The 26,460-nt window shown below is 36.9% G+C and overlaps 1 protein-coding gene across 1 annotated transcript in view; it reads right to left on the reverse strand.

Annotated features, from left to right (window-relative positions):
* Positions 1-6,911: 6,911 nt before the first annotated feature.
* Positions 6,912-26,460, reverse strand: part of LOC140236369 (protein lin-9 homolog) — a 39,109-nt gene continuing 19,560 nt past the window's right edge. The window contains exons 12-14 of the mRNA XM_072316325.1: positions 10,101-10,280; positions 8,237-8,331; positions 6,912-7,457 (exon numbers count right to left, since the gene is read on the reverse strand). Coding sequence (XP_072172426.1) covers positions 7,355-7,457; positions 8,237-8,331; positions 10,101-10,280 — 378 coding nt within the window. The 3' untranslated portion in view covers positions 6,912-7,354. The remainder of the gene's footprint in view (positions 7,458-8,236; positions 8,332-10,100; positions 10,281-26,460) is intronic.

The raw sequence follows: 26,460 nt of genomic DNA on the forward strand, positions 1-26,460 counted from the left end.
TTGCATTTTCCCCTCCAACCTACTAAAGTAAAGGCTGGTAAACAAGTGCAACGCCCCGCAATGTTGATCGCCAACATGTCCAGACCCCTTGCGGCACCCCACTGAACATGCCCACGATGCAGCGCCCTCTAGCGTCGGGGTATTGAATCCTCGACGTAGGCACAGACGTGAGTTAGCCTGATTGTTAATTGTAGGCTGCGGCTGTCGACGTGCAAGTAAGCATTCGCTAATGACTACTGTACATGTTGATAGTTAACCAAATCCCTGCAGGCTGCTGCTCACTGCTTTAGATTTTAACGGATCCCCCGAAGTGTCAGATTTGCTATGATTCCTTTTTCTCGTTTCTCATTCTTCCAAGAGGTTCCCCTCCCCCACGAAACAAACTTGATTGTGTGCGTGTGTGTGTGTGGGGGGGGGGGGGGACAGGGTGGGTGGAGGGCCTCTGCATAATATCATTGCTCCTAATATCAGTTGTTGGGTTTGGGGTTTTTATTTTTTTCAATTGGGGTGAGGGGGTAATTTTTTTTTTTTATTGACCTATTAAAAAGGTTTCCATCGCTCAGTAACTTTCTACTTCCTATTTGATTTTGATGACAGCCATCCATCATCGTTTTAACCGAATATATTTCATTATGCTTATTAACTCCAGCTTGATATACGGGAAGTTCATGCCATTTCAAATGCAGTGGACGGCCTCTTTGTATAAAATTCAGATGACACAATTATACATAAAATGATGACCAATACGATTCATTATCACAAGTTCTCTTTGGGGGTTTTAACTATATAGGCTAAAAATACATCTATTTTTTTTTCACTTTTTTTTTTGTCTCTCTCTCTCTCTCTTCTCTCCCTTCCGTGTACAATCAACTGATTTCCAAGTACATAATACCCGCTACTTTTATACATGACAAGAATTCATTGTTTCTGACATGGAAAGGTCTTTTTGCCTCCTGAAATTTGGCGTACAGTTGACATCAATGTTTGAACAAACCTTCATGATCACTTTTACAACTCAAACATGTACTGCTAAAACTTCAACCTGCATCAGTAGCTTCTACTCACTTTGTCACTGCAGAAAAACAATCAATTAACCTTGGGGGTACTTCATAAAGCTGTTCTTAGTGTTGGGAATGACTTAAGAACGACTGGTGATAGGTTCTTGTGCTGAATTATGGACATTCTGATAAGTATAGCACATACGAACTGATTGCCAGTCATTCTTAAGTCGTTGGTAACTTTAAGAACAGCTTTATGAAACGACCCCATATCTCAATCAAATCACACTTAGGTTTTTCATGTTAGATGTGACTTACCAAATGTAGCCACCCAACATTGCAAATAATCCATGAGGAATGCCAGTCATTCTTAAGTCGTTGGTAACTTTAAGAACAGCTTTATGAAACGACCCCATATCTCAATCAAATCACACTTAGGTTTTTCATGTTAGATGTGACTTACCAAATGTAGCCACCCAACATTGCAAATAATCCATGAGGAATGCGTGTTTCTGGAATTTTTCAGAAATAGTGGATTTATTTTTGTAAGAAACTCCATGAATCATCTTACACTATGTACAAGTTTACATCAAATATACAAACATTTAACATATTATATCACTCATGACAATTCAAAGCAATAAAAAGCATGACATTCATTTCAACAACAAAGATGAAGAAAACTTACCAAAGATATGTATGCAATTAGCAATTTATAATCAAAATAAGCTTGACAGATAGCACAAAATGGCACAATCCCACGTTCAAGTGTTTGATTCCTCATTATCTGCACCCCAAGACATTTTGCACTACATATCTAAATTACTTAACCGAAGATGTGACGTACTAAACATCCTCCCCACAGACACAAACTAATATTGACCTGTCATGCAATATTCACCCTATTGCATCAAAGTTTGCCTCCGTTGGTTTTCTGCACAAAACTGAAACATTGAAATTCTTGTTGAGGGAACAGTATGGGGACAACTGCAACTTGCACATTGTTTAGTATATCCACATGAGGATTGTAACCCCGTGTGCTAGTAAAGTATTCGGACATTGTAAGCAGTTGGTAAATTACAGATCGTGAAGTTTCTTCACTTCTAAACTTTTTGAACACCTTCCGAAATAAGGTGATACAATGTATGCGGCGTCATTTTCTTTTTACAGCCATATGTAATTCGCTGGAGTAGCAGTATGTATGTAAATGCAAGGACTGAACAATAATCACTCATAGGCTATTGATGATAAAATAATTGTATCAACCATTCACAGAAGGCTGTACACAGATTCTCACAAAATTTGTTACATTTCAGACGACTTTCACAAGCTTCATACTGAGGTATAATATCAATCAACAAGAGTGACTCAAAAATGGTGAAAAATGGAAAGAAACATACAAAAATATTTTATTAGACAGATATCATCCAGGTACAAAGTGTCAACCTGCCAGAGTAATTTTAAAAAACTGAAAACAAACTGACTAGCAAATGACTAGTGGACAGACACCTTCAAATGCAAGTACAGTGTCTCCCTCACAAAATTAATTGTCGGAATGAAAGGACTACAAGCCTACTTGAAAATGAAACTTAATGTTCTACTAACTGTCCTGACTTGGGTCTTTCTAAAAGTCTAAACTCCCGAGTCTTTTGTGTATATCTGAGCAAATGTTACTAAGACCCCGTTTACAGTGCGAGGCCGGGCTCGGCCGCGGCTCGGCCGCGGCCGAAACCGGCCTCAATTGCGCGGCCGAGCCTCGCAATTTTGTCCGTTTACACTGCTGGGCTCGGCCGCGCTTTCGATTCAAACCTTTCATTATTTGGTCGTAGTGGCGCTCTGCTTGTAAACTAACGCAATTTGGTATTGTCTGGTTTTCAGACCCTTTGCCAACTGAATTCCGTGGCGACGAAGTCGTCGTTCGGGCAAAGGCCTTTGCCGAAGGAAAAAATCCTTTGCAGGACAAAACCACCTTAAACTATACTAGTTTTCGACGTTGAGGGGGTTAATATCCTGAACAGCGAAAGATACAGGCAGAGGGTTTGGAAGCCAGACTAAAACTGGCCGCGCAATTGGCCGCGCATTTGGCCCAGTTTCCGTTTACACCAAGAGAAGGCCGGGCTCGGCCGCGGCTCGGCCGCGGCCGAGACCACCTCCAGAGCGAGGCCAAATGCGAGGCCAATTTTGGCCTCGCATTTGGCCTTTTGCGCGTTTACACTGAAGCGGGGCTGGACTCGGCCGCGGCCGAGCCGCGGCCGAGCCTCGCACTGTAAACGGGGTCCAAGAATACCATACACAATAGGAGGTTAAAGACATCCATGGTAGCATATTCAAATCACTGCAGGTGACTTCTAAATATATCTTTGTAGCAGAAGTCCGTAACTGCAATACCAATAAAGATTGACCAATTCATAATTTTTTTTGAGCAAGTGAATCCTTTCTCTTGCTTCAGTTCACCAATCAGACTTAAAAAAATGATTCTCAACATCCTAAGCTAATTTTTCCCAACACAAGGTATGATAACATGAGATAATCTCATATTCTTCATCAGTGCTTGATATAACCAAAGAATATAAAATTCATTTTTGTTCTTTCTTTTTTGGGGGGGGGGGGGGGTGGGGGCATTTACCTGTCAGTTTGGCTAGCCAAAGCATCTACTGATCTATGGGTATCAGTGAAATGAGCTTTTCAAACAATATGACGGGCTTAATTATTTTCATATCTAAAGTTACATTAAAATGATATTGGGGACAGGTCAATTTTGGTATAACACACATTTCCCATAGAAGGACATCACACTGTGGTTTATTCCCAAAGGCATTGGTAGGCTTCTACTGAGTATCAAGTATGCTCATTTTTACATTTTTTTTTTTCTGTGCTTTATCTAATTCACAATCTTGCTGGTAATCTCGTATATGTGATGTATTTCCTTCTTTTGATAATATGGCAGAAGATGAACTTTAAAAAAAAGGTAGCTAATACACCATTTATAACTCAATCAAATCCAATAATAGAAATTGTACAGTCATTACTCTATGTAACATATCTTCCTCAATAAGTATAATAAATATTATGTATATATATATCTATATATAGACTCTCTTTCTCGCGTTTTCCCTCTCTCTCTTTTTTCTTGACAGTCGCGTCAACTTTGTTCCTACCAGAGCAGGGCTAATCTATCACTCTAGCCATAACATGGGAGGACTCAAGAAAGTTGGTAAAGATACAGGTTCCTCATTTCATTAAAAAAAAAAAAAGTTATTACAATGTATCTTATAATAGCTAGCTCTTGCTCCGCAGCACAGGCAAGTGTCATGGTAATGACAAAAATTGTGCTGTCGACTGGATGTTGTGACGAGAAGTTGCCATTTTATAAAATGAGGGGGGGGGGGCAGACATCACACTTGTCTAGTCTGACACCTACCAACATAATCTTGTACAAGTAAACCAAAATGACTACAATATGCTGTAGAGATATAAAACTTAGACAGAGCAGAATTATCATGGTCAACCACCAAAATAAACATTGCTGAGACCTCTTGCATACCAGGTTACACTCACATGCAAGTGTAGCAATTGTGAATAAAAATATGAAGCAGAATTCTGACTGGCTGAATGTCAAATAATGTCACATTAAATTTTCGCATTATTTGATTTTGACGGGCCCACTTTCGCCTGACACTACAAGCCATCCCTGATGGGCGCATAAATAGTCAAACTGGTGCAAGTCAAATCAATTTGGATCGGAAAGAAAATTTGATTCATAGGGATTAAAATCAAGAGAATTTAACACAAGAGGACTTGAAAAGACCTTCGACTTAGGCAATTATTTGACTTATGCGAGAAGCATGGTTGACTGCTAAACATTCCTACCTGCTGTCACAGTTTGGAGAAACAGTGGAATCTTGTTATAAAGTGGTCGGATACTGCAGACACCCTGACATGACAAGGTAATTCTGAAGGTCCCATTCCTACTTCTATTCTTTTGTTCCAATCCCTAATATTACAAGATACCCAATATTACAAACTTTTTCAAGCTATTGTCATGGCCTTTATCAAAATGGAAAGTAAACCAAATGAAAGTGAATGAATATCTGCATTTTCAAAGTGTTGTGGAAAAAAAAATGACAGTGCACTGTATTCTATCTAGTATATTTTTGAGGTTTTTATTGCTTTTGTTTTAGTAGGGTTTTGGCAGTTGTCAATCCTCTCTAAGCAGAAAAGGACGCCCTCTATAGTACAATATATATGTCCCAATCACCTTTAAGCATTTGTTGTGTAACTCTACACATAACTCATGTTCAGGACGTTTAACTATCGTATCCCCTCCTTCCCCTTGGAAAATACAAACTATAATCTTACTCAGAAGCCATGTGTAATTGAACTAAGGGTTTAGTACTCTCACTTCGACGACAAAAAGATAAGATCAAATCTCACCGGTATTTAAGCAGAGTTCTGATCCCCATGGAAAATACTTCGAACTGAGTTGGTCTAGCATTTATTTTTTTACACGAGTGATGCTAAACAACTTTTTTTTTCTCTTTTTTTTTGCCAACATACTATGATGCCTTTCCCCAAAAACATAATTTCCTTTGTATGACGTACATTTATCACATGGACTAATTACGAGCACCTCCAGTCGGACTCGTGTCTAGATACAGTAATGTTTTTAAGACCTGGTAGTGTGGGGATTTATGGGTGGTATGCTTGATTTGCTGACCATCAGGGTACATTTAAAAAAAAAACAGGAACAGCACTGGTGAGTGAGTGTATGTGCATGGAGGTGTACACTCATTAGTGGCCAACATTGGTCAAGATTCTTTGGATATGTGTGTGTACTTACACAGAGTACAAGAGGGAAGTCGAGTGTTCTTTTGTTACGCGAGAAAAGTGAAAATATGTTGAATTTTCTTTATTTCGTTGTACTCATGTGGACAAAAGGACAAATCCACCTTCATATAAACGTGGATTGAGTGAATGCAGCAATATTAGTAGAACACATCAGTGAGAGTTTGAGGAAAATCGGACAATCCGTTGAAAAGTTATGAATTTGTGAAGTTTCTGCTCAGCGCGTCACGACGGGATGACAAGACTTCTACAGCTTGTAACGTCACATGAGTACAACAAAATAAAAAAAGTACAAAGAAAATTCAACATATTTCCATTTTTCTCGCATAACAAAAGAACACTCGACTTCTCTCTATCAGAAGGCAGAGGGAATAATATTACCCTTAACATACGTCAGTAACAAGTCAGAGAAATGTGCACTTTATTAAAAAAGTAAAGTTTTGTGAAATTCCCTTTTTATTTTCCTTATATCGTTGTACGCATGTGACATCATACACTGTAGTAGTCTTTTCATCCAGCAGTGACTGCACAGATACTTTAAAAAAAAATCATAACTTTTGAACGGATTGTCCGATTTTCCCCAAACTTGCACTGATGTCTTCTACTACTGTAGTATTGTTGTCTTCACTCGATCCACATGTCTTTGAAGGTGGACTTGTGGGTACACAACACTATAAGACACGATATTCTTGTGCCATTTAAGTTTTCACAAATGTGAACCAACGGCCTTACTTGCACAATGATTTTTTCGCTAGTTGCCTCTAACATTCAACGCACATAGTGTCGACAAGATCTTTAGCGTGCATTCTAATTTCACGAAACTTGGCTCTCGAGAAATTTGCAGAATTAAAATGCACGCATACATTCCTCATTTTACAGTATGTTATCAGGATTCTCAAGTTGGGCTAGTCTTCTCACTCCATGGTGCAGTGCACTCCCGTTATAATGAACATGGTTGTAAAATTCTGGTTACAACAAAGTAAAAATTCGAGCTGCAACATTATCGGCTCTATGTTTTGTATTGTTTATTAATTCGGCTATAACAAAATTTCAATCTAATGAAAGAAAACTGCTGGTCCCGAGGACTTCGTTATATTAACAGGAGTCCACGGTATCCCCATTCTACCAGGTCTTTATGATGTAACAACAAGTCTCCTCCATCGCTGTGAATTCCTCAGGTTCTCCTCTGAAGACTACCGTTCCTGGCCGTCACATTGCAGATGCGGGCATGCCGCCTTTAACCTTTACCGTACCAGCGACTTTGGACAGTGTGTACAGAGCTACGGGGTTTTCTCTGCCAATGGGCACTCAGCGGGTTAATTGAGGCTAGTTGTGCCTCAAAGGAGACAAACCAGCCAATCCCCTTGCCATCCCAGTTTGTACATTGCCAAACAGCCGTGGCTAAGCCATCATTTACATTACAGATGGAGTGCAGCATCCAATAACCAGACTGGTGAATGATCCCATCTCTGCACCAATCCCAGGCAGTCTGTGTACCTTCCATGTGGCATTCAGTACGGTACGTGGCGTTCTGAGAAAGCATGTAGGTTACCCATCTGGCTCATACCACTCTGTATGTGGGCGATGTGTACCTCCACGTTGTTCTGAAAGCACCTATAAGAAGGGGATCCAAGAGACAACATTTCATTAAAGGCACTGTTTCACAATCTACCCAGTCTGGAAAATCTGAGATGAGGGTATGAAGTTGCATGTACGCCAGCAAAGTCTCTGATACTGCATAACTACTATGATCCTTTGATGAAACTAGGGTTGGAAATGAATACTGAAAGGCAAGAGTGACCATATTTGCTGAACTCAATTTTCCCCATTAATAGCAGTGCCAGAAGTAAACTACTCCACAAGCACTTTATTAGCATGATGATGTTTGTTAATATATCCCTTGGGAGTAAACGGCTCAATTCTCAAGAAGGATTATATGATAGCATTCTGATAAGGCATAAATTTACGCATCATAATGCCAGTCAGTCAGTAAAGTTCAATTTTTGTTTTGTTTGTTTTTGTTTAAATAAATTGAACAACCAAAATGTTTGACAATGTCTCTGGCCGTTTTACTATGACTAATGGTTATACATACCGACCTGATTTTTTTCCCTAAGTGTGAATTAATCCTCCTCTGTTCGTAAGCCAAGCAGCTGCTGGTATTTAAATTTAATGAGTTTAGGACCAGTGTCTTTATAATCAAGAATGCTACTGAGTTTGAATTATGTTATGACAGGAATTCTGTTATGCGAAGCAAGTTGTATTTTAACAGATGCTGCACAAACTAAATGTCCTTTTGTTATAATCATAACAGACGAATACATTTTACTATCATCAGAACAAATGAACAGCGTGTCATACTGAGCATGCATGCCTGAATAGCAAACACTCACTTGAGGTTCGAAGGATGAATCTTCCTCTTCAGATCAGCGATGGATTCGTTCAGGGAGCTGTAGCCGACGGAATTCATGTCGCCTTTGGCCAGAGACTGAAAGACAAAAGAAGACGAAAAAAAAGGGAAACTTTTGAATGTTGTTCTCCTTGAGCAATGGACTGAAACAAGCAAAGTTCACGGCGGAGAGAAGACAAACAAGTGTGAAGGTTTCTGGTTGGTTTGCATGCTTTGAAATGTCTTTTTGTCTTTCCTTTCCTCCTCCTCCTCGATATTTGAATCTTTTGAAAAGCCTACAGACTTTCATGTAGCTGGAGCATTAAAAAAAAAAAAAAAAATCTGATAGTTGCATAAACATCAAGCTATTATAATTCAGCAAAAAACAAGCTCAAAGTTTAATAACATGACCTCCAGACATAATATTGTAGATTTCACAAACACCAACATATTCAGTTTTATGCTTTTTTTTGTTGAATATCTTTCTAATTTGAAATAAATTGGCTAGAATGCACTGAATGCTTGGTTGCAATTATGAAAAATGTGGTTATTGCAGGATAATAAATGTTGTACTTGTCTACAGACCTCAACATTAGTAAGATATGAAGAGTTTGTTTGCAAAAACCGATAAGTCCATTTTTGAAGATTTTGAAATATGGTCTCTGTCATAAAGTACAAAATAATACCTTTTAAATGATATATTGGTCACTACATATAAAGGTACATTTTTGAAGTTATGGTCAAAAGAAGCAAAAATTTTCTAATTATTCTCTTTATTTTTCTTGACCTTTAATCGCAAATATCTCCATTTGGCAAATATGGACTTATCGGTTTTTGTAAAAAAACTCTTCATATTTATCTGTCTGAGTTTGGGAAGTGTATAAGAATAGCATCACTGGGATGTGTAGGCCATTGTGCACTCAGTGTTCATGAACACAATCAATGCAAAATTGTGAGGGTGATGACATCCTTAACCCAGGATTTGCAGACTAGTATTCATATTGATGCTTCAAGCATTTCTTCTTTTTTTTTTAACCTGTTCCTTTCACAATTCTCTAAATACCTTCAATGTCCCCAAACGAGATTCTTTTTGCCCGTCGACAGAGAACGGACATGTTGGTAATCCACCTGTGCGAAAGCAGTCAAGCAGTGCATACATCCCCTCCCTACGGTCAACTACATGTGCCCTTGAACAATTGAATTATCGATCGGGTGCGATGTATGAATAGAGCGTGCGCTGATGGGCTCACAAACTCATGTGATGACTGGGGTCAGCAAACACAGATGTCTACTGTGATCAGCTGTGACTGCTAATGTAGATGTTCATACGAGTTTTGTAGCAGAGCAAGGGCAAACTAAATCAGAACAAAGGTAAAAAAAAAAATACTGTGATATACGAATTCTTCCAACAGAAAGAGAACAACTGCTGATAAAATAAACTCTAACTTTTTATCAAACCCATTTTGGGGACTTTATAACACAAAGAGACATGAATTTAGGCCACGAAAGCAGGCACTCTTGTCTTCATCTTGGGAACCTGGTATACCAGGTTCCCGTAAGGAACGGGTTAAATTAGAAAAACTTGACAACTTTATAACTTTCATCAGAACACGCCCGTCATGTCTGACACTGCCTGATAGTAGTTGACTAACACAAGTGAGCTAGATTCATCAGACTGTTTCTGCCACCCTTCGGTGGATGGCCGAAAAAAATTTGCTCCCAACAAGTGACCAGTAAGGAAAAGTCTCTGTGGAATGGTGGTATTATGCTTGTAAAATGTTACTCTTTCTTTTCAGACTAAATTTACACTGGTTCAGAATTTCCCTCTAAAGATTGGTGCGAAATTTCCCTTTACAGTGCACCCATACCTTGATTTGCAGCATGAGTGAGGTAAGGCTAGCAATGAGGTCGTTTAGTCTTGGACTCTTGATGGACCGGTCTCCCAGAACAAGGTTAGCATCGTGCACCATCTGACTGGCCTCCTGCTCGCATCGCATCCTCTCCTCCGAAGGCTGGGTCAGTGGAGGCAGGCCCTGCTCAGGGGCAATCTGGACGGGGAGAACAAGACCAGAGACAGCCTGGAATGAAGACTAGTCCTTACTAAACAACTTGATGCAGAGCCTGCACAACGTACTGAGCTGGGTTGACTTTAAATACAACATAAACGGGACAAGAACTGGCTTGAACACGTCAAGTTGTGTAAAACTAGAAATGTTCGCTTGCTTGAAACTTTCATGAATTTTGCGAGGAGCCAAGATTCACAAAGGTAAACTGCATGCATTGTCTATACAGAATGCATTGAAAGCCAGCCTGACATCTTGCAAAGGTTTCATGGCGCGAAAAATGCCATTGGCTCCAATTCGCAAAATTTTTGTGCCACAAATGTTTCCAGTTTTAAAACAATGACTGCAAAATGGAAATAGAATAACAAAGGCTAATGATATTCTAGATAAGACATCCAAGACAGAGACTGATTTGATGAAATTGTTAAATGTTTATAAAGAAAACAACAACTTCATTCTTATAGGCATCACCTAGGGAATGCAGATTCCTCTTGAACAAAACAGAAAAAACAATGACAAACACTGAAACAACAAAACGAGTCGATATCAGTACTTTTTTAAAAATATGTACAGAATCTTTGGAACTCTTCCTTTCTTCTATTTTAGTTTTTTCATACTTGTCTATATATATATATATTTATATATATACATATATATCTTTCAACACATTTGACAGTGAAGCTATAAAACACTTCAAACAAAAATTGCCAACCTCGTTCCAGACATGTTATTCCTTTTTTTTCTTCTTTTTTTTGCAACTGAAGGTGGTAAACATTGTCCCACTCCCACACAGTTCTAAACGTTAACATCAAGCTCTCTCAGGTAGCAGAAATGGTTGGGAGATTTGCAGATTTGTTTGCTCAGGGTGGCCAATGAATTACAGTAAATGTCAATCTCGACAACAATTTCAAAAAAAAATGTCTAATCAACCATCCATAACATATTCTGAATCAGTCTCTATTGAAATACAATTAAATGTACCCTTTAATCAACAGGTGTGGCAATGACAAGGCAGTACGGCATTCATCCAATCAAATGTGAAATTCCACTGAAGCTGTTTGCCATTGTCGGAGCTCAACTGAACAATCGCAGCTTAGCATTTATTTGTCAAGTGCTACAAGCAGTATTTGAATTAGGCTGTATACATCATAACTCTATAAACTTGGACCTTAACTTTACTAAACTAAATTTTAACCAAAAAAAAAAAAAGAAAAAAAATTAAATAGCTCTCATCTTTTTTTCAAATAACTTACCATTGTTATGTTTTTTTGTTTTTTTTTTCAGGCAGGTATATTTTGATACATATGATATATTCATATTTATTATAGAAGGTTCATTTTTCTTTATAAACTCAGTCAATAAGTTGGATTTTTTTTTCATCCTGGTTGCAAACTGATACATTTAGTCTCATTCCTTATTTTCTCATTTTCATGAACAGTTCTGTTCTGTATGATGTACAACCTACAAATGTATTGTGTAATGGGTCAATCCACGTCAAATCATCCAATTTTCAGAAAAGTTGTCACCCGACCCCTTCCGATTTTCTTAAAAATCGCACCAAATGTTCCCCAAAGTGTCTGACGGAAAATCCCAAAATATTTTGCCCCAAGGTCAATTGGTTGCTAAGATACAGCCTCACATAGCAACCGGTGCGCATTCCAAAAAATTAGTTAAAAGAAAATTAGGCATTTTTGATTGACTGTTTTAGCTTGGATATTTATGCAAAAGTGTTCATTATCTGGAAATTGAGAGAACTTTATAGTCTTTGCAAGAAAAACTGACTGTAACGCAAAATTGACTTTTCGTTAACGTGCACGAGGTCACCAAAAATGGTGTTAAATGTTAATTTTGAAAATTTTATTGCATATTTAGAAGCTAATATCTTCCACATTTCATCACCTTAGGTTCTAAAATATTATGCTGTTGAAGGCTTTGACTTGCTCAGTAATTTTGAAAAAAATCGGCGCATTCATGATCACCGTTTTTATGGAGAGCGCCCTCAAAGTTGACAAAAATGTAAAATGTGCCAAATTCAAGGTCATGGATCACCCTTCGTCCCACCTAGGAATAGCATCAATTTTTGTATGTTGATAGACATTTACCTATATTATCTTGGGTTACCAAAGAAATTTTGCTCCCGAAATGTTCAATGGCAAATTCACCCCACCGAAAATGGTCGTAAACGGCCAAATTCCCACGTAATATCACATATTGGGTTTAGAGGACATTTCAAATATCCACGCTTTCAAAATGAAAAGCACTAGCCCTGTGATATTTGCAGTAGGGATAGTCTGTTATACATATTTTAGTAATGTATACCACAAAACACTTTTATTACATAATAATAACCTTGAAATTTAACCCAAAATTTGATAAAAAACAATAAATCGCTCCATTTTCCTCATTGCACTGCATGTAAATGTGTTTTGAAAGACTTTTCACAGAGCAATATTTCAAGAATTATGAAAGCTGACAGCCTACAATATTAAGGTTCTAAAGTATTTGTGCTCTTCTTTCAGATTTTGTGTCAATTTGATCATGAATATTATACCTTGACCTTGAAGTACTTCTAAAAATAGCTGTAAATTTGTAAACTACAAAGTACACACACGACAGGTGTTTTATGGCATGATACACTTATGATTCTTCCACAAACACAAAAGCTTTTTATAGTGTGAATGTTATATACTGGAATTAATCTATACATGCTTGCAAGATATGTTCCAATCAATTGCTTTGTTCTGACAATGACCCTCAATTTATGACCTTCAAAATCATGAGAAATGCCTATTCCTCTCCATAAAGACCTGTATTAAAGTACGTACGCTGTAATAATAATTGATAATATTATGGACATTAAAAAATTCGTATTCTAGCCTGTGAAACGCACATTAAAAGGACTGAGAGTCTTCTTTTCGGGGAAGTTGTTCTGTCCCTAATGAAAACTTTCAAAATCATTTCAATTTTTATGTATTTTCTTGTTTTTGAAATTTCTTATTTATTTCTTTGTTTTTATTTTCTGCAGCATAACCATGTTTTTTTTATTGGAAATTGTCACAGCCCACTTTTCTACCATAACTAGAATAGAATTAACCAATTAAATTGATAGATAGTAAAAATGGTCAAGTTTTTATGAGTTTCACCACAAAAAGCACTGTTTTCCATAGGAAATGCACACAAAATCACAAAATATTACCATCCCCATTTTTGATTGAAATTGAGGGTCATTGTCAGAACAAAGTAATTAATTGTAACATATCTCGCAAACACGTATAGATTAATTCCAGTATATAACATTTACATCATAAAAAGCTTCTGTGTTTGTGGAAGAATATCAAGTATAATCATGCCATAAAACACCTGTTGTGTGTGTAATTTGTAGTTAACAAATTTACAGCTATTTTTAGAAGCACTTCAAGGTCAAAGATATAACATTCATGATCAAATTGACACTAAATCTGGAAGATGAGCAGAAATAGTTTAGCACCCTAATATGGTAGAATGTCAGCTTTCATAATTCTTGAAATATTGCTCTGTGAAAAGTCTTTCAAAACACATTTACATGCAGTGCAATGAGGAAAATGGAGCGATTTATTGTTTTTTATCAAAGTTTGGATTAAATTTCAAGGTCATTATTATGTAATAAAAGTGTTTTGTGGTATATATTACTAAAATATGTATAACAGACTATCCCTACTGCAAATATCACAGGGCTAGTGCTTTTCATTTTGAAAGCGTGGACATTTGAAATGTCCTCTAAGCCCAATATGTGATATTACGTGGGAATTTGGCCGTTTACGACCATTTTCAGTGGGGTAAATTTGCCATTGAACATTTCGGGAGCAAAATTTCTTTGGTAACCCAAGATAATATAGGTAAATGTCTATCAATATACAAAAATTGATGCTATTCCTAGGTGGGACGAAGGGTGATCCGTGACTTTGAATTTGGCACATTTTTCATTTTTGTCAACTTTGAGGGCGCTCTCCGTAAAAACGGTGATCATGAATGCGCCGATTTTTTTCAAAATTACTGAGCACGTCAAAGCCTTCAACGGCATAATATTTTAGAACCTAAGGTGATGAAATGTGGAAGATATTAGCTTCTAAATATGCATTAAAATTTTCAAAATTAACATTTAACACCATTTTCGGTGACCTTGTGCACGTTAACGAAAAGTCAATTTCGCGTCACAGTCAGTTTTTCTTGCAAAGACTATAAAGTTCTCTCAATTTGCAGATAATGAACACTTTTGCATAAATATACAAGCTAAAACAGTCAATCAAAAATGCCTAATTTTCTTTTAACTAATTTTTTGGAATGCGCACCGGTTGCTATGTGAGGCTGTATCTTAGCAACCAATTGACCTTGGGGCAAAATATTGTGGGATTTTCCGTCAGACACTTTGGGGAACATTTGGTGCGATTTTTAAGAAAATCGGAGGGGGTCGGGTGACAAGCACTGGATGATTTGACATGGATTGACCCTAATATGTTAATATTATTTGTTGTGATTGTTATCTTGCAGAGTATGTGTTTACAGAGCCCCCTGGAAAACAGTACTTGATTACTGACGAGGCCACCCTGTATAATGTATGTATATAAAACGAAATAATAATAATAATAATAATAATTATAATTATAATAATAACTAGACAGGCAAAGAGAAATCTTACATTGTAGGAAGACAACACGGGGGGGGGGGGAATTATTCAAAACATTGAAACAGAAACAAATAAAAAGATAAAGAAAGAAAGCATCTCAGTCAGGCATGTGAACACCTCCACACAAGCACCGCGCGGTACTGAATCAGTTAACTCTTTATGTGCCATGGTGGAAACCCCCTTTGTGCCATGTTATTTTGAGACAGGAAGGTAGTCATGCTTTGAGAAAGAATTCTGTTTTTCCAATTCGTATAACTTCTACAAATTTCTGCTAAGATGGGCATAATAGTAGGCAAAATTAAAGCGGAATGCCAAGCTTTGTTTTTCGATATAAATTGTATGACGAATTATCTATTTTAAATTTTTCTTTTGAATGACCAGTTGCTACATTGTACATTACTGTAAAGGCATGACTTTTGAACATAAAACCGTGACAAAAACTTAGAATGTTCGAGCAAATCTCGTTGGGAACACTGCTTGATAGTCAATCACCACATAGAATGCAAGCCGTATATGAGAGGAACAAAACACGAGAAACGCTTTCATTGTGCCGCCGGATTAGCAGCGATTAGTGATTTATCGATCGGTTTTGGCGGCTTTGTTTGTTGAGCAGAATATGCGAAGTTGGCACGCCGTCGACTGAGTCGGACGTGCGAACGTGGCACATAAAGAGTTAACTGAAGACGATGCTGTTCAAAGCGACTGCTGGGCAATCAAACACAAAAATAAATATTCCCTACGCATGTTGTCTTTAGGACACCATTCAAAAGCAAGCTTCTAAAATGCATGTAGCAATGTACTGTCATTCAATTATATTAAATGGGTTTAAATACCGGTTAGTGATTGGCTAATAGTAAACACAGTCACGTGATGGAGGTACATTCGTTATGTTCGCCCATGGGCGAACATTCTTGTAATGTTTTCCCATGGGAAAACATTTTCACGTAACAAATGACAGAAGGCCTAGGACCACGCGCGCAAAGTGAATTTGGCTCTGCGCGAGCGAGCAATCGAGTGCGTTGTGCATGCTGGTGGTTAAGACGTTGACGTATTTGACGTATTTGACTAACCCATATAATATAACAGATGATGACTTTTATTGTCTGGAACATGTACCAAACGTTCCACCCTCAGGGTTTGAAATGCTATTTCGGGAGGCACCAAGTCCCTCAACTTTGTCTCGGGACTTATAACCTCCCTCAATAGCATTTCAAACCCTTCGGGTGGAACATTCGGTATGTTCCCTCCCCCGCCAGTCATCATCTATATAATGTACCACTTGCATCTGTACTCTCAATGTTTGTGGCATGATTTATGGTTTGGCTTCACCTTGGCTTTCCTTGGATTTAGGCCAGGATGCTGCAGAAATTAACTACAGTCACCTTAGCCCGACCAGACGCCGTGCTAGGCGTCTGACGGTGTGTGATACACATATCTACTAAACCCCTCGAACAAGGCCACACAACAAAACGTGAAAATTTCTACATTCTTATCACAAATTTTACGAATCACTCACATGATTTTGTGCAAGTTGTGAAATATGTATGTCAATATCAATAGCTGAAAACAGTAGCTAAATAGATAAAGTTTACATCTTATGTAGTCTTAGTAACAAATATGGCGCAGTAAATTCAAAATAGAGTCGGCGCCCCAGAATTATAAGATTACGTTGTGTCCACATGGTACAGCCCTGTCGCGACTTACACTTGTGTACAGCGACGGGGCTGTGTATTGTTACAGTCACCTAAACTTTCGTGTTCGTGGCTACTTTCGACCCACACAAATCTATGACTGGATATGAATTGAAATACATTAATCAATGTCAACCGCCTGAATATGATCCAAAGGGATGTTTTTCTGCTTGGCTTGATTTGATATTCACCATCAAACATTGTTTGCAAATATTTTTAAAATACTTGTCGAGCATGTATGCATGCAATCCTCAGAAATGTTCCCACTGCTTAGTGTTGTGCATTGAACAGGCCTGCTGCACACTTAAAGTGTGAAGAACAAGATTTTGTCTACAAAGTAAAGAAAGTCTCTTTGAGAGAAATCGGGTGGATTCACGCAAATTTGGAATTTTGTTTATCTTACAGTAGCATGAGTTTAATCCAGCTAGAATGGTGCTACATAAAGCGTGCTCGATTGCCTGGGGCAAGTGAATTCTAAGTTGGGCAAATGTTTTGAACAATAATGAGGAAGAGTACTTGCCCTAAGCAATCAAAAAGTTTTGAAGTCACTCTGTTTTTCACTTGTCCCGCCTTCAAGCCAATGAAGTCAACCATACATAAGCCCAAAGATAATGACTGCGCAGTGATGCAACACATACTGTATTTTCCCTCAGCAATTTTCCAACACTTACATGAAGATGCCTCAATGCAATACAACAACACTCAATCCCAGCTAACATTTGGACGTTTTCTGAACGTTCTTGAAACGTTATTTGGACGTTTTGTCACGTTTTCAGAACATCATTTTTGTGGAAGGTTTTCGACGTATTAAAACGTTTCAAATGGACGTTATAAAAATGTTTTTTTAACATTAAAAAAAAAGAATATATTAAAAAACCTTTTGGAATTTTTAAGGACCTGCAGAAAACGTTTTGGACGTTATAGACGTCAGTAAAACCTTTTAAGAATATTCAAAACATTCTGTGGACATTCTGCGGACGTCCAGAAAACCTTTGAAAACCAACTAGAATGTTCAAAAAAAAGTTTTAAGAACGTCTAAAAAGTCTTATGACCCGTTCCAGAACGTTAAGAGAACCTTTCATATCCGTCTAGAACGTCCAGAAAACCTTTTAAGAATGTCTAATGTTTATCTTTTATTGGGTATTTAAAAAAATTTAGTTATGAGATTATACAGGCACAATCTGGGATTAATGCACCCTAATCCTAATCCTATATAATCCTATCCTAACCTGTTTCTAATGTCCTACCACCTATACTGTACCTATACTACATTCTATTCCCAATTGATGAATCTGTATCACATTCTTTTATGTAAGGAAAGCAAAATGTTGCAATGCATGAAGACATGGTTACTAAAATTGCCTATTAATGAAAATACCTCTTCATAACACAATTTGAAATTGTGAATAACTGAACAATAACTAAGATAAGTTTATTTTTAAGACAGAAAGTTTGAACCCAGCATAAATCTTTAGATTTCAATGATTTTTATCTATTTCCACTAGTTTTCTAATTTTATTTGAATATTCATAATAGGTATGAATATTCATGATAAAGAAACCAATGACGAACACATAGCACACTAAATAAAAAGGTTTTTTAAACGTTCACTAAAGATGAAGTCGACATAGCAGACCTAATAAAAACGTTTTGTGGACGTTCGTGAAGGACGAAGACGTAGCAGACATAATAAAAACGTTTGTAACGTCCATTGACGTTTTTAAAACGTTTTCCAAAAAACCTGTGCTTTGCAGTAAATGCTAAGTCCCAACTTTGACTTTGTACGTATGTTTAAAAATGTCCATTTTAGAAGACGTACGGAACCTCAAAAAAATGTTTGGGAAACGTTCTGAAAACGTTATGTGCTTGCTGGGATCACCAAGTTTGTTACTCCATTAAGCATGTGTATCAACATAAAGTGTGCTGTTTATTCAAATGATTGTGTTCTATCAAGCCCTTGACATTCAAGCAATTTTCTATAGGATCTGTAATTTTGTAAAATATTTTTGGACCCTGTCTTCCAGCAAAGTTAAATTCAAATTCATGCAGGTACAGCAATTTGAAAATCTGCTTGCCCAACTGGGCACAAGGTAAAAAAAAAAAAAAAAAGTTATGTAGCACCTGGCTAGTATGGAGGGTGCTGTGATTTCATTTCATTATGCAATAAAAATTTACAATCATTATCAACAACAAGTCTTGTAAAAATAGATAAACAAATAAAAAAGAAAAAAAAAAGGCCAACTTCGGGTCTGTGACACCCTCTATTTGTATTAGCCTTTTTTTCGCTAGTCTTCTTTTTTTTTTTTTTTTTTTTTTTTTTGGGGGGGGGGGGGGTAACAAGGACAGTAGGGGTAAATTGACAATGTGTAGACAATATTAAAAAAAAAAATAGGTTCATAGAAAATTATAGTGATCAAATCATTAAAGCTGTCAATATTAAGCTAACAGTACAATGCATTTACAGGCACATTGTGCAGCAGGGATATTACACATAACCTGACAGGCATGCCAAAGAAGCAGGAGAAAAAAAAATAATAATTTGAATGATATGCACTCATTTCCCTAAACAGACCTTGAATTGTGCAAATTTGAAAGAAAAAAAAAATCATCTACAACATGCCTGTTACTAAGTGATTCATCCCATTTTATATCATAATCCATAATGACGCAAGAGCAGGTTTCTTGGCTATTTTCCAAATGAACGAAAGAAACTACATTCCACGACATAAAGGACAAAATAAATATGCAAAGTTGGCTGTCCACGCACGAATGAAGAGATTATTATTTCATGAGTCAATCACATTTGGAGAGCATGACCAATTTTGATTGGCTATCACCCAAATGCACAAATTGTGAATCTGTTTCCTGATTGGCTGATGGGGTTGAGGGCAGCGCAGGTGGCAAAGGGAAACTAATTATGCATCCGATTCTGATTTGACAATACGCGAACGAGCAGCGAGCTTGTTTAATTCTGATTGGTCCAATCCAAAATCACATGACCAACAACAGCTACAATTTTGACATGGAAAATTATGATTGGGCTACTTCAGGGCCGAGAATGATGCTCGCGCCTAATTAGCATTTCTCGGCATAATTCCTGACACAAAGGATCGCGCGGAAGTCGACCGCGCCTTTGCAGTGGTGCCACGTTTTGAATTTAAAGGGCCATTTGCATAAAACATTTGATCGCAAAACCCGACGCCAAGATTTCGAAGGCATCTACTAATCCTTCGCAGTCGACCACAATCCTGACCGAGATATTGGGAGCGAAAGATGTAAATCGAGGGAAAATCCAACGTTTAAATTTGGTATTTAGCTCGTAAAATCGCCGTCCAGGTTTCCGGTTTATTTCGAAGACGTTAGTTCATTGCATTGTTCGTCACATAAACTACACTGCACAGTGCAGTGAATGCCCGACAGCGACAGAAAAAAAAAAATGTCGTTAGTTTACTAATGCCACAGGAATTCGCAGGAGACGGGGTCATTTTATTCATCTGGTGTGAAAATGCGTTTCAAAAATATCTTTAACTATAAAATCACCGAAAAATAACATTATTTTTTTCAACTATCAAAGTTCTCTTCACATAAACAAACATGAAATATAACATATGGGACTACGCTCGACCGACTCGAACAGCAACGAGATGCGGGCTTTGCGTTAATTTGCACAAGCAAATTTGTGATACAAAGAAAATTACGGAACAACTGATATGAAATTTCCGTACAGAATTGAGCATTTTCGTCAGATAATTACCACATTTATGGAATAGTCATCACTTTGATCGGATTCAAAGCCATTTTCGTCGATCTCGAGTTCAGCTCGCGAGATCTTCACGGGCCGGTAGTCCTTGCGCGAGGATTTCCGCGAACGCTTCTTCACTGCCTGGCCCATGGCATATCCACGACAATCGTCGCGCGATATGCTCGTCGACTGCCACGATTTGCCTCCGTTTTCGCACTCAGCTGAAACATTCGCTACCTCGGAATGAAACTGAGACTCAACTTCCATAATACATCCACAGACATGGTCATTATCTCCCGCCAAATTGAAGCTCAAAGCACGAAACGGTCATCATAACATGTACGAATCGCAGACGATGCGGTGGACTCTCGCACGACGGCCCACCACACTGCTGCGGTAAACGCCAAGCTAGCAAAACACAAAGCCAATTTTGATCGATCTGACGGAATAGGGGGCGGGACTTGTACGAAGTCTTATCATCGACTGTAAGCGCGTTATTCAAAAAGGCCTCATACCGAACTAAGCATGTACGTGTTGCAAAAAAGAATACATTTGATCATTCCTTACTTTAAATTCTTCTCATTATTTGCTTGTAAGTACGGCGAATGGCTAATATTCTTATTCTCTACATGCATCCCGAAAGAAACCCCATAGAGCTTGCACATAAAATAACACGTGCAGACCAATTCAGAGACTGAGAAAGTAATATTCAAGGAGGAAAAATAAAAACCAATTACACGTATGACAATGTTCCTTTGTCAAAACAATTAAGAGAATACTTCGTACCTGCAGGTGACCACAATAAAAAGCTGAAACAAAGTACTGAAGGCCTACTGTATGCACTGCATCGTATTTGGTGAATGTGTTTTGGGAAACGATTACGCCTGCTACACATGTATTTAAAAGCGTAGGTTTATGTTATCAGAAAAAAAGTGTACACTGTAGTTTGGTTATATAGTACGATTCTAAGATAAATCTTTGTTTCTCCTATCCTCCCTCCCTCCCCTCCCCCCATAAAAAAACACAACATGGAAATAAAAATCTAAAATGCCTACAGTACATATAAAAACACACAAACACAAACATACTATAAGAACATACAAAAATAGGCCTTGGATATATATTTCCTTGTTACTTTCCCTATTACTAAGTATCTGTTTTGTAGATGGTGTCTTTCATTAAAAAGTTATTTCCAAAAATATTTGAATGTAATTATTATTTTTTTTTTGTGCAACAGTTCAGATGAGCCTGGAATTCATGAAATCTCCTCACCAAAATACATTCTTCTTCTTTCTCTTCAAGTTAATGGGTACAGACCACCATTGGCATATTATCGTACTTGTGCTTGTCAAGTGCCCAGATGTTATCATTTTGCAAAGAACGTTCATCTTCGTCACCATTTGCTCAAATGCAAGCTCACTCCATTTTCACTTTGACTGTCATATTCTTGTAAATAGCAAAACAGTGAGAGTTTAAGTGACATCAAACGCAAATACAATGTGAACAGTTATGGCATCTTTAAAGATTTTTGCACTGTCCACGAACAGTCACACTGGTTCAGCACATGCAGTATGCAAACTAGATTGAGTTAGAATGTAATGGTTTCAAAGAGAATGGAACCTCTACACACATTATGTCACTGGTTTCTAAAAAAAAAAAAAAAACATTCTCAATATGTTTTGTCAGATCTGCATTAAACCTTACTGATCTATTTTTTTATTCCATTTTTTTTTTTTACGTCTCCTCTATACAAGGAAGCTTGAACTTTAAAGTGGATTTAAATTTTGATCACACAGTGGCAATGATTATTCGGGAAAGCACAAGACCATCACACATGACCATCCACTGGTCTGCTCATGCCTGAATTTAAAAAAAAAAAAAAAGAGAAGTCACAGCCTTGAGAAATTACCAGTTTTCTAACTACATGTACACTCACAACTCCAAACTCCATGCATTTCAAGATGTATCAAACCATGTGACATGTTGCCATGAATTGTTACAAAAGGGCAATTCCATGAGATGGGTGTCATGGGGTGAAAAAATAAATCGTTATGTTGAAACTTGTCACATATTTTATTTTGTAGCAAAATATTTTATTTTGTTGAATATACTTCTGGGCATGTGGAACAGCCATTTTTGGAATCTGAATACCTGCAGAATAGCAGATATTACGCTTTGAAGTTAACTTACATTCTCATTGAGAATTACATTGAAAATGCACTTGAATGTTTGAGATGAATCCATAGAATATAAAAGAATGGTAAGTAATTGATTTGTTGTTTTTATGATGTATTGGGTATTAGTTACTGTTGTCAGTACGAAAGAAATGGTCTGCATTCTCATGAATTGATAGAAAGCATGCTGCCAAACCCCTTAAACTAATGTAACGTGAGTAACGAAAATAATGAAATAATTTCATATCTTAATATTCCCTTGGATTTAAAATGTGCCAATGGAAATTCTCTTCTTACTGCCTCTACCCAACATGAAAAATGGTGAAAGAATTGTGTACATGCAATTGTATTATGATGATTGAGGCACAAAAATTGTAACGTGAGTAACAATGTAACGTGACTAACAAGGGTGTAATGTGAGTAACGACCAAAAAAAAAAAAAAAAATCAGGAAATACAAATATATTTTCTAAACTAATGAAAGCAAATAATTTTTTGTGTGACTTGAGTAAACTGAGGGGGCATAAAGAGAGTATGGTCTTTTAGATAACCTTTCATGACCTTGCTTGAATTGGTTGTTATCTAATAGGCTAAACACTTATTGCTATCCAAAGAAAAGCTTGATTGGCAAACTAGACAAACCAGATGTGGCCAATAATAGTGGACATTTGGATTTTTTTTTTTTTTTTGGGGGGGGGGGGGGTTGTTTTGTTAAGTTCTTAGCTGGTTACATTACATATCTTTTCAGTTATCAGCTATGCATAACTTTAAATCCTTTTTATAGCCAGCTTGACTGCTTTTGTTTTTTTTTTTTTACTTGTACAATTTTGGTAATTGGGTAGTGGTGTAATCATAAGACAGATGGAAATATACTGTTGCATCTCGATACAATTTAAAAAAGAAAGCATAATAGATTAACCAAAATCTGTATATATCTCTGATGTAACCTTGAGCAAGAGTTGGCATTTTCTCTTTTTACAATGCCATTTTTTTTAAACAAGTATCATTTCCTGTCAGCTGGTGGTGCACGTACATGTGCCTATAAGAACTGTCAGTGTTACAGTTCTTTATACATTACTCTTTGAGATTATCAACCCAAAATAATAACAAGTGCTTAACTACAATCCAAGCTTACTCAAATTGTTAAAATTCATCATTACCAGAAGATACAAGAATAAGTTAAATTAGGTCGAGAGGTGGATTGCTGTATATGAAGAGTTTGTTTGCAAAAACCGATCAGTCCATTTTTGAAGATTTTGAAGTACGGTCTCTGTCATAAAGTACAAAATAATACCTTTTAAATGATATATTGGTCACTACATATAAAGGTATATTTTTGAAGTTATTGTCAAAAGAAGCAAAAATTTTCTTATTATTCTCCTTAATTTTCTTGACCTTTAATCGCAAATATCTCCATTTGACAAATATGGACTTATCGGTTTTTGCAAACAAACTCTTCATATGTACATAGCAGGGCTGCCAAACTAGAGTGAGAGTTTGGAGTGAAGTGTAAGGGAGCAAGCGACTGATCGAAGTGACAATGGTGGGGAGGGTGGTTGGGGATGATGTGGAAGGGGAGTGTCTCTCCCCCCCCCCCCCCCCCCTTTCCACTGGAGTGAAGTTCATCAATTTTACATTTTAATTGGTGCATACTTTAGTAAAGTTTTCAACACAGGCTGTAGAAAAAGTGTGCCTGTGGGAATATCTCAGAAGTTTGGGCTTGGGCATATTGCACGTTCGGATAATTAGGGATTTTAAGGGTAATTTCTTTTCTTTCTTTTACATACTGTTATTTGGGGATAAGTGTGAGAACTCTTTCATCAGAATAGTTAAAATTTGGTGAATTGTGTGAGTCTCATGCTAATTGCATGAGTAGAGTTGGCAGCCCTGACATAGTGGAAAGTCCACACTAGTAACAGTAGCTGCCTGTAATCCCATGTACATGTACATGTATGTTGTTTTATATGAAAGTAGTTTACAATTTATAAAATCAAGTGTTTCACTCACGATTAAAACCAAGTACATTTAAGTTCCTGTGAAAGGGAATAGACGGAGAATACTTTATTACACTGCATGAACTAGCATCTACAACTTTATATTTCTTGCATTCAGTTTATAGTAGTAGTACTTGGATTCTGGAAAGTAAAATATGTGCCATATGGCCTTATGACAGCACTTGGGGAAAGTATGAAAGAGTGCCAACATTGTTTTATTTTAGGGACAACATATCTATAGAGGTTAAATAGATTTAAGATCATTTAGTTTCCAGCTAATTCCTATGGTCAGTTATGTGATAGTGATTATGAGCTAATATGTAATGTGAGTATGGTGTAACATGAGTAACGACGATTTTGGTGTAGCTATCTAATATTTCCAATGCTCTCAAAATTTTAACCCCCTATGTTTGTGTACCACAATATGAGTTATATAAATCATACAACAGTTGTTTGAAATACTTCCCAGTATGAGGACACTTTTTGAATAAAGGCATGTAGGCTTTTTATGTCGTCCCAAAAAATGGAATATGAGTAACGAAAGTTTTTTGTCTAGATCTATTTCCTATATGGATGTGACTAGTAAAGTTCTATTAATATTACATGGTAGACTAAGGACTTGTAGATCTATTGTAGAACAGAGAGTCTGTCAAACCTTCCAGTACAAAAAATATGGCAATTACAATATGCAGAGACGCCCAAAATGTGTAACGTGAGTAACGTGGAATTGCCCAAATGACTGTGAATTATATATAATCATAACAATTCAAACATAATCATCATACCGTTGGTACCTTCACATTCAAACATCTGACTTTAGCTGACATTATGTATTTTATGATTAAAATGAAATCATATAATTCTATTACTGGAAACTACAATGTACATGAACTGATATTCTATGCAGGCTAGTAAATTTCTGGGGAAAAAAAAAAAAAAAAGAAAAGCTACTCCTATAAATAACGTTGAGATTTTAGTATTTGAATGACTAGCACATTATACCAGGACATTATCATTATGCAACTCAAAGAAGTGAGCAGGAACTCAGTTGATAGATAAATAATTTAAGAAATAATTCAAATAAATTGGTGTCCATCATGTAAACAGATTATATAAACATTTATATTTCAGTCTGTAAAACACTTGACAAAGGACACAGTGCCCCCCCCCCTCCAAAAAAAAATAAAATAAAAAGAATTGTGAATTAAAATAAACTGTTGATGCACAGCATGAAAAATTTCAGGAGTTATTTCTTTCTCCTCTTTGAAGTAATTTAAGTGTATTTTATAAATGTTAAAAAATGACTACTACTATAGCACACTAATTTGAATCAAAAGTGATAAGGCAAAAAAAAAAAAAATCTTGTTTCTCAATCAGATGTAATGGAAATCTTGCACTAAACATGAGCCTGAGCAGAACTTGTGTAGAAATTTTAGATTTTAACAAGAATGGAGTCATTTCTTTGATATTGTGTTCTAGGTCACTCAGCCATTTTATGAAAAAAAAAAAGGAAAAAGGAGAAAAAAATGCTAGAGGTCAATGACTTACTATCCCTACAAAGAAAAGAAATTTGTTGTTATATGAAATACTGTATACACTAGTAAATTCATAGTGAGTCCATGGGGGATTTAGGGTTAAATATGATAATGATGTAAGCACGTGTGGTGGTGGGGGGGGGGGGGGGGGACAGAAAATTATCTCCGAAAGATGTGTTTGAGGTTAGGAATGAGAATAGGAGAAGATAAACTGTGTGTAATTGAACACAAAACAAAACAAAACACTCAATAAAACAATCTTCACACACCACACAAGCCATTACAAGCATACAAATTAAAGGGATCATACAGTTTTGGTTGAGACCTAATTTCAGGTTTCTAACTTTTTTTGGTGTGATAATGAGAA

This window comes from Diadema setosum, chromosome 12, assembly GCF_964275005.1.
Source record: "Diadema setosum chromosome 12, eeDiaSeto1, whole genome shotgun sequence".
Taxonomy (NCBI): Eukaryota; Metazoa; Echinodermata; class Echinoidea; order Diadematoida; family Diadematidae; genus Diadema; species Diadema setosum.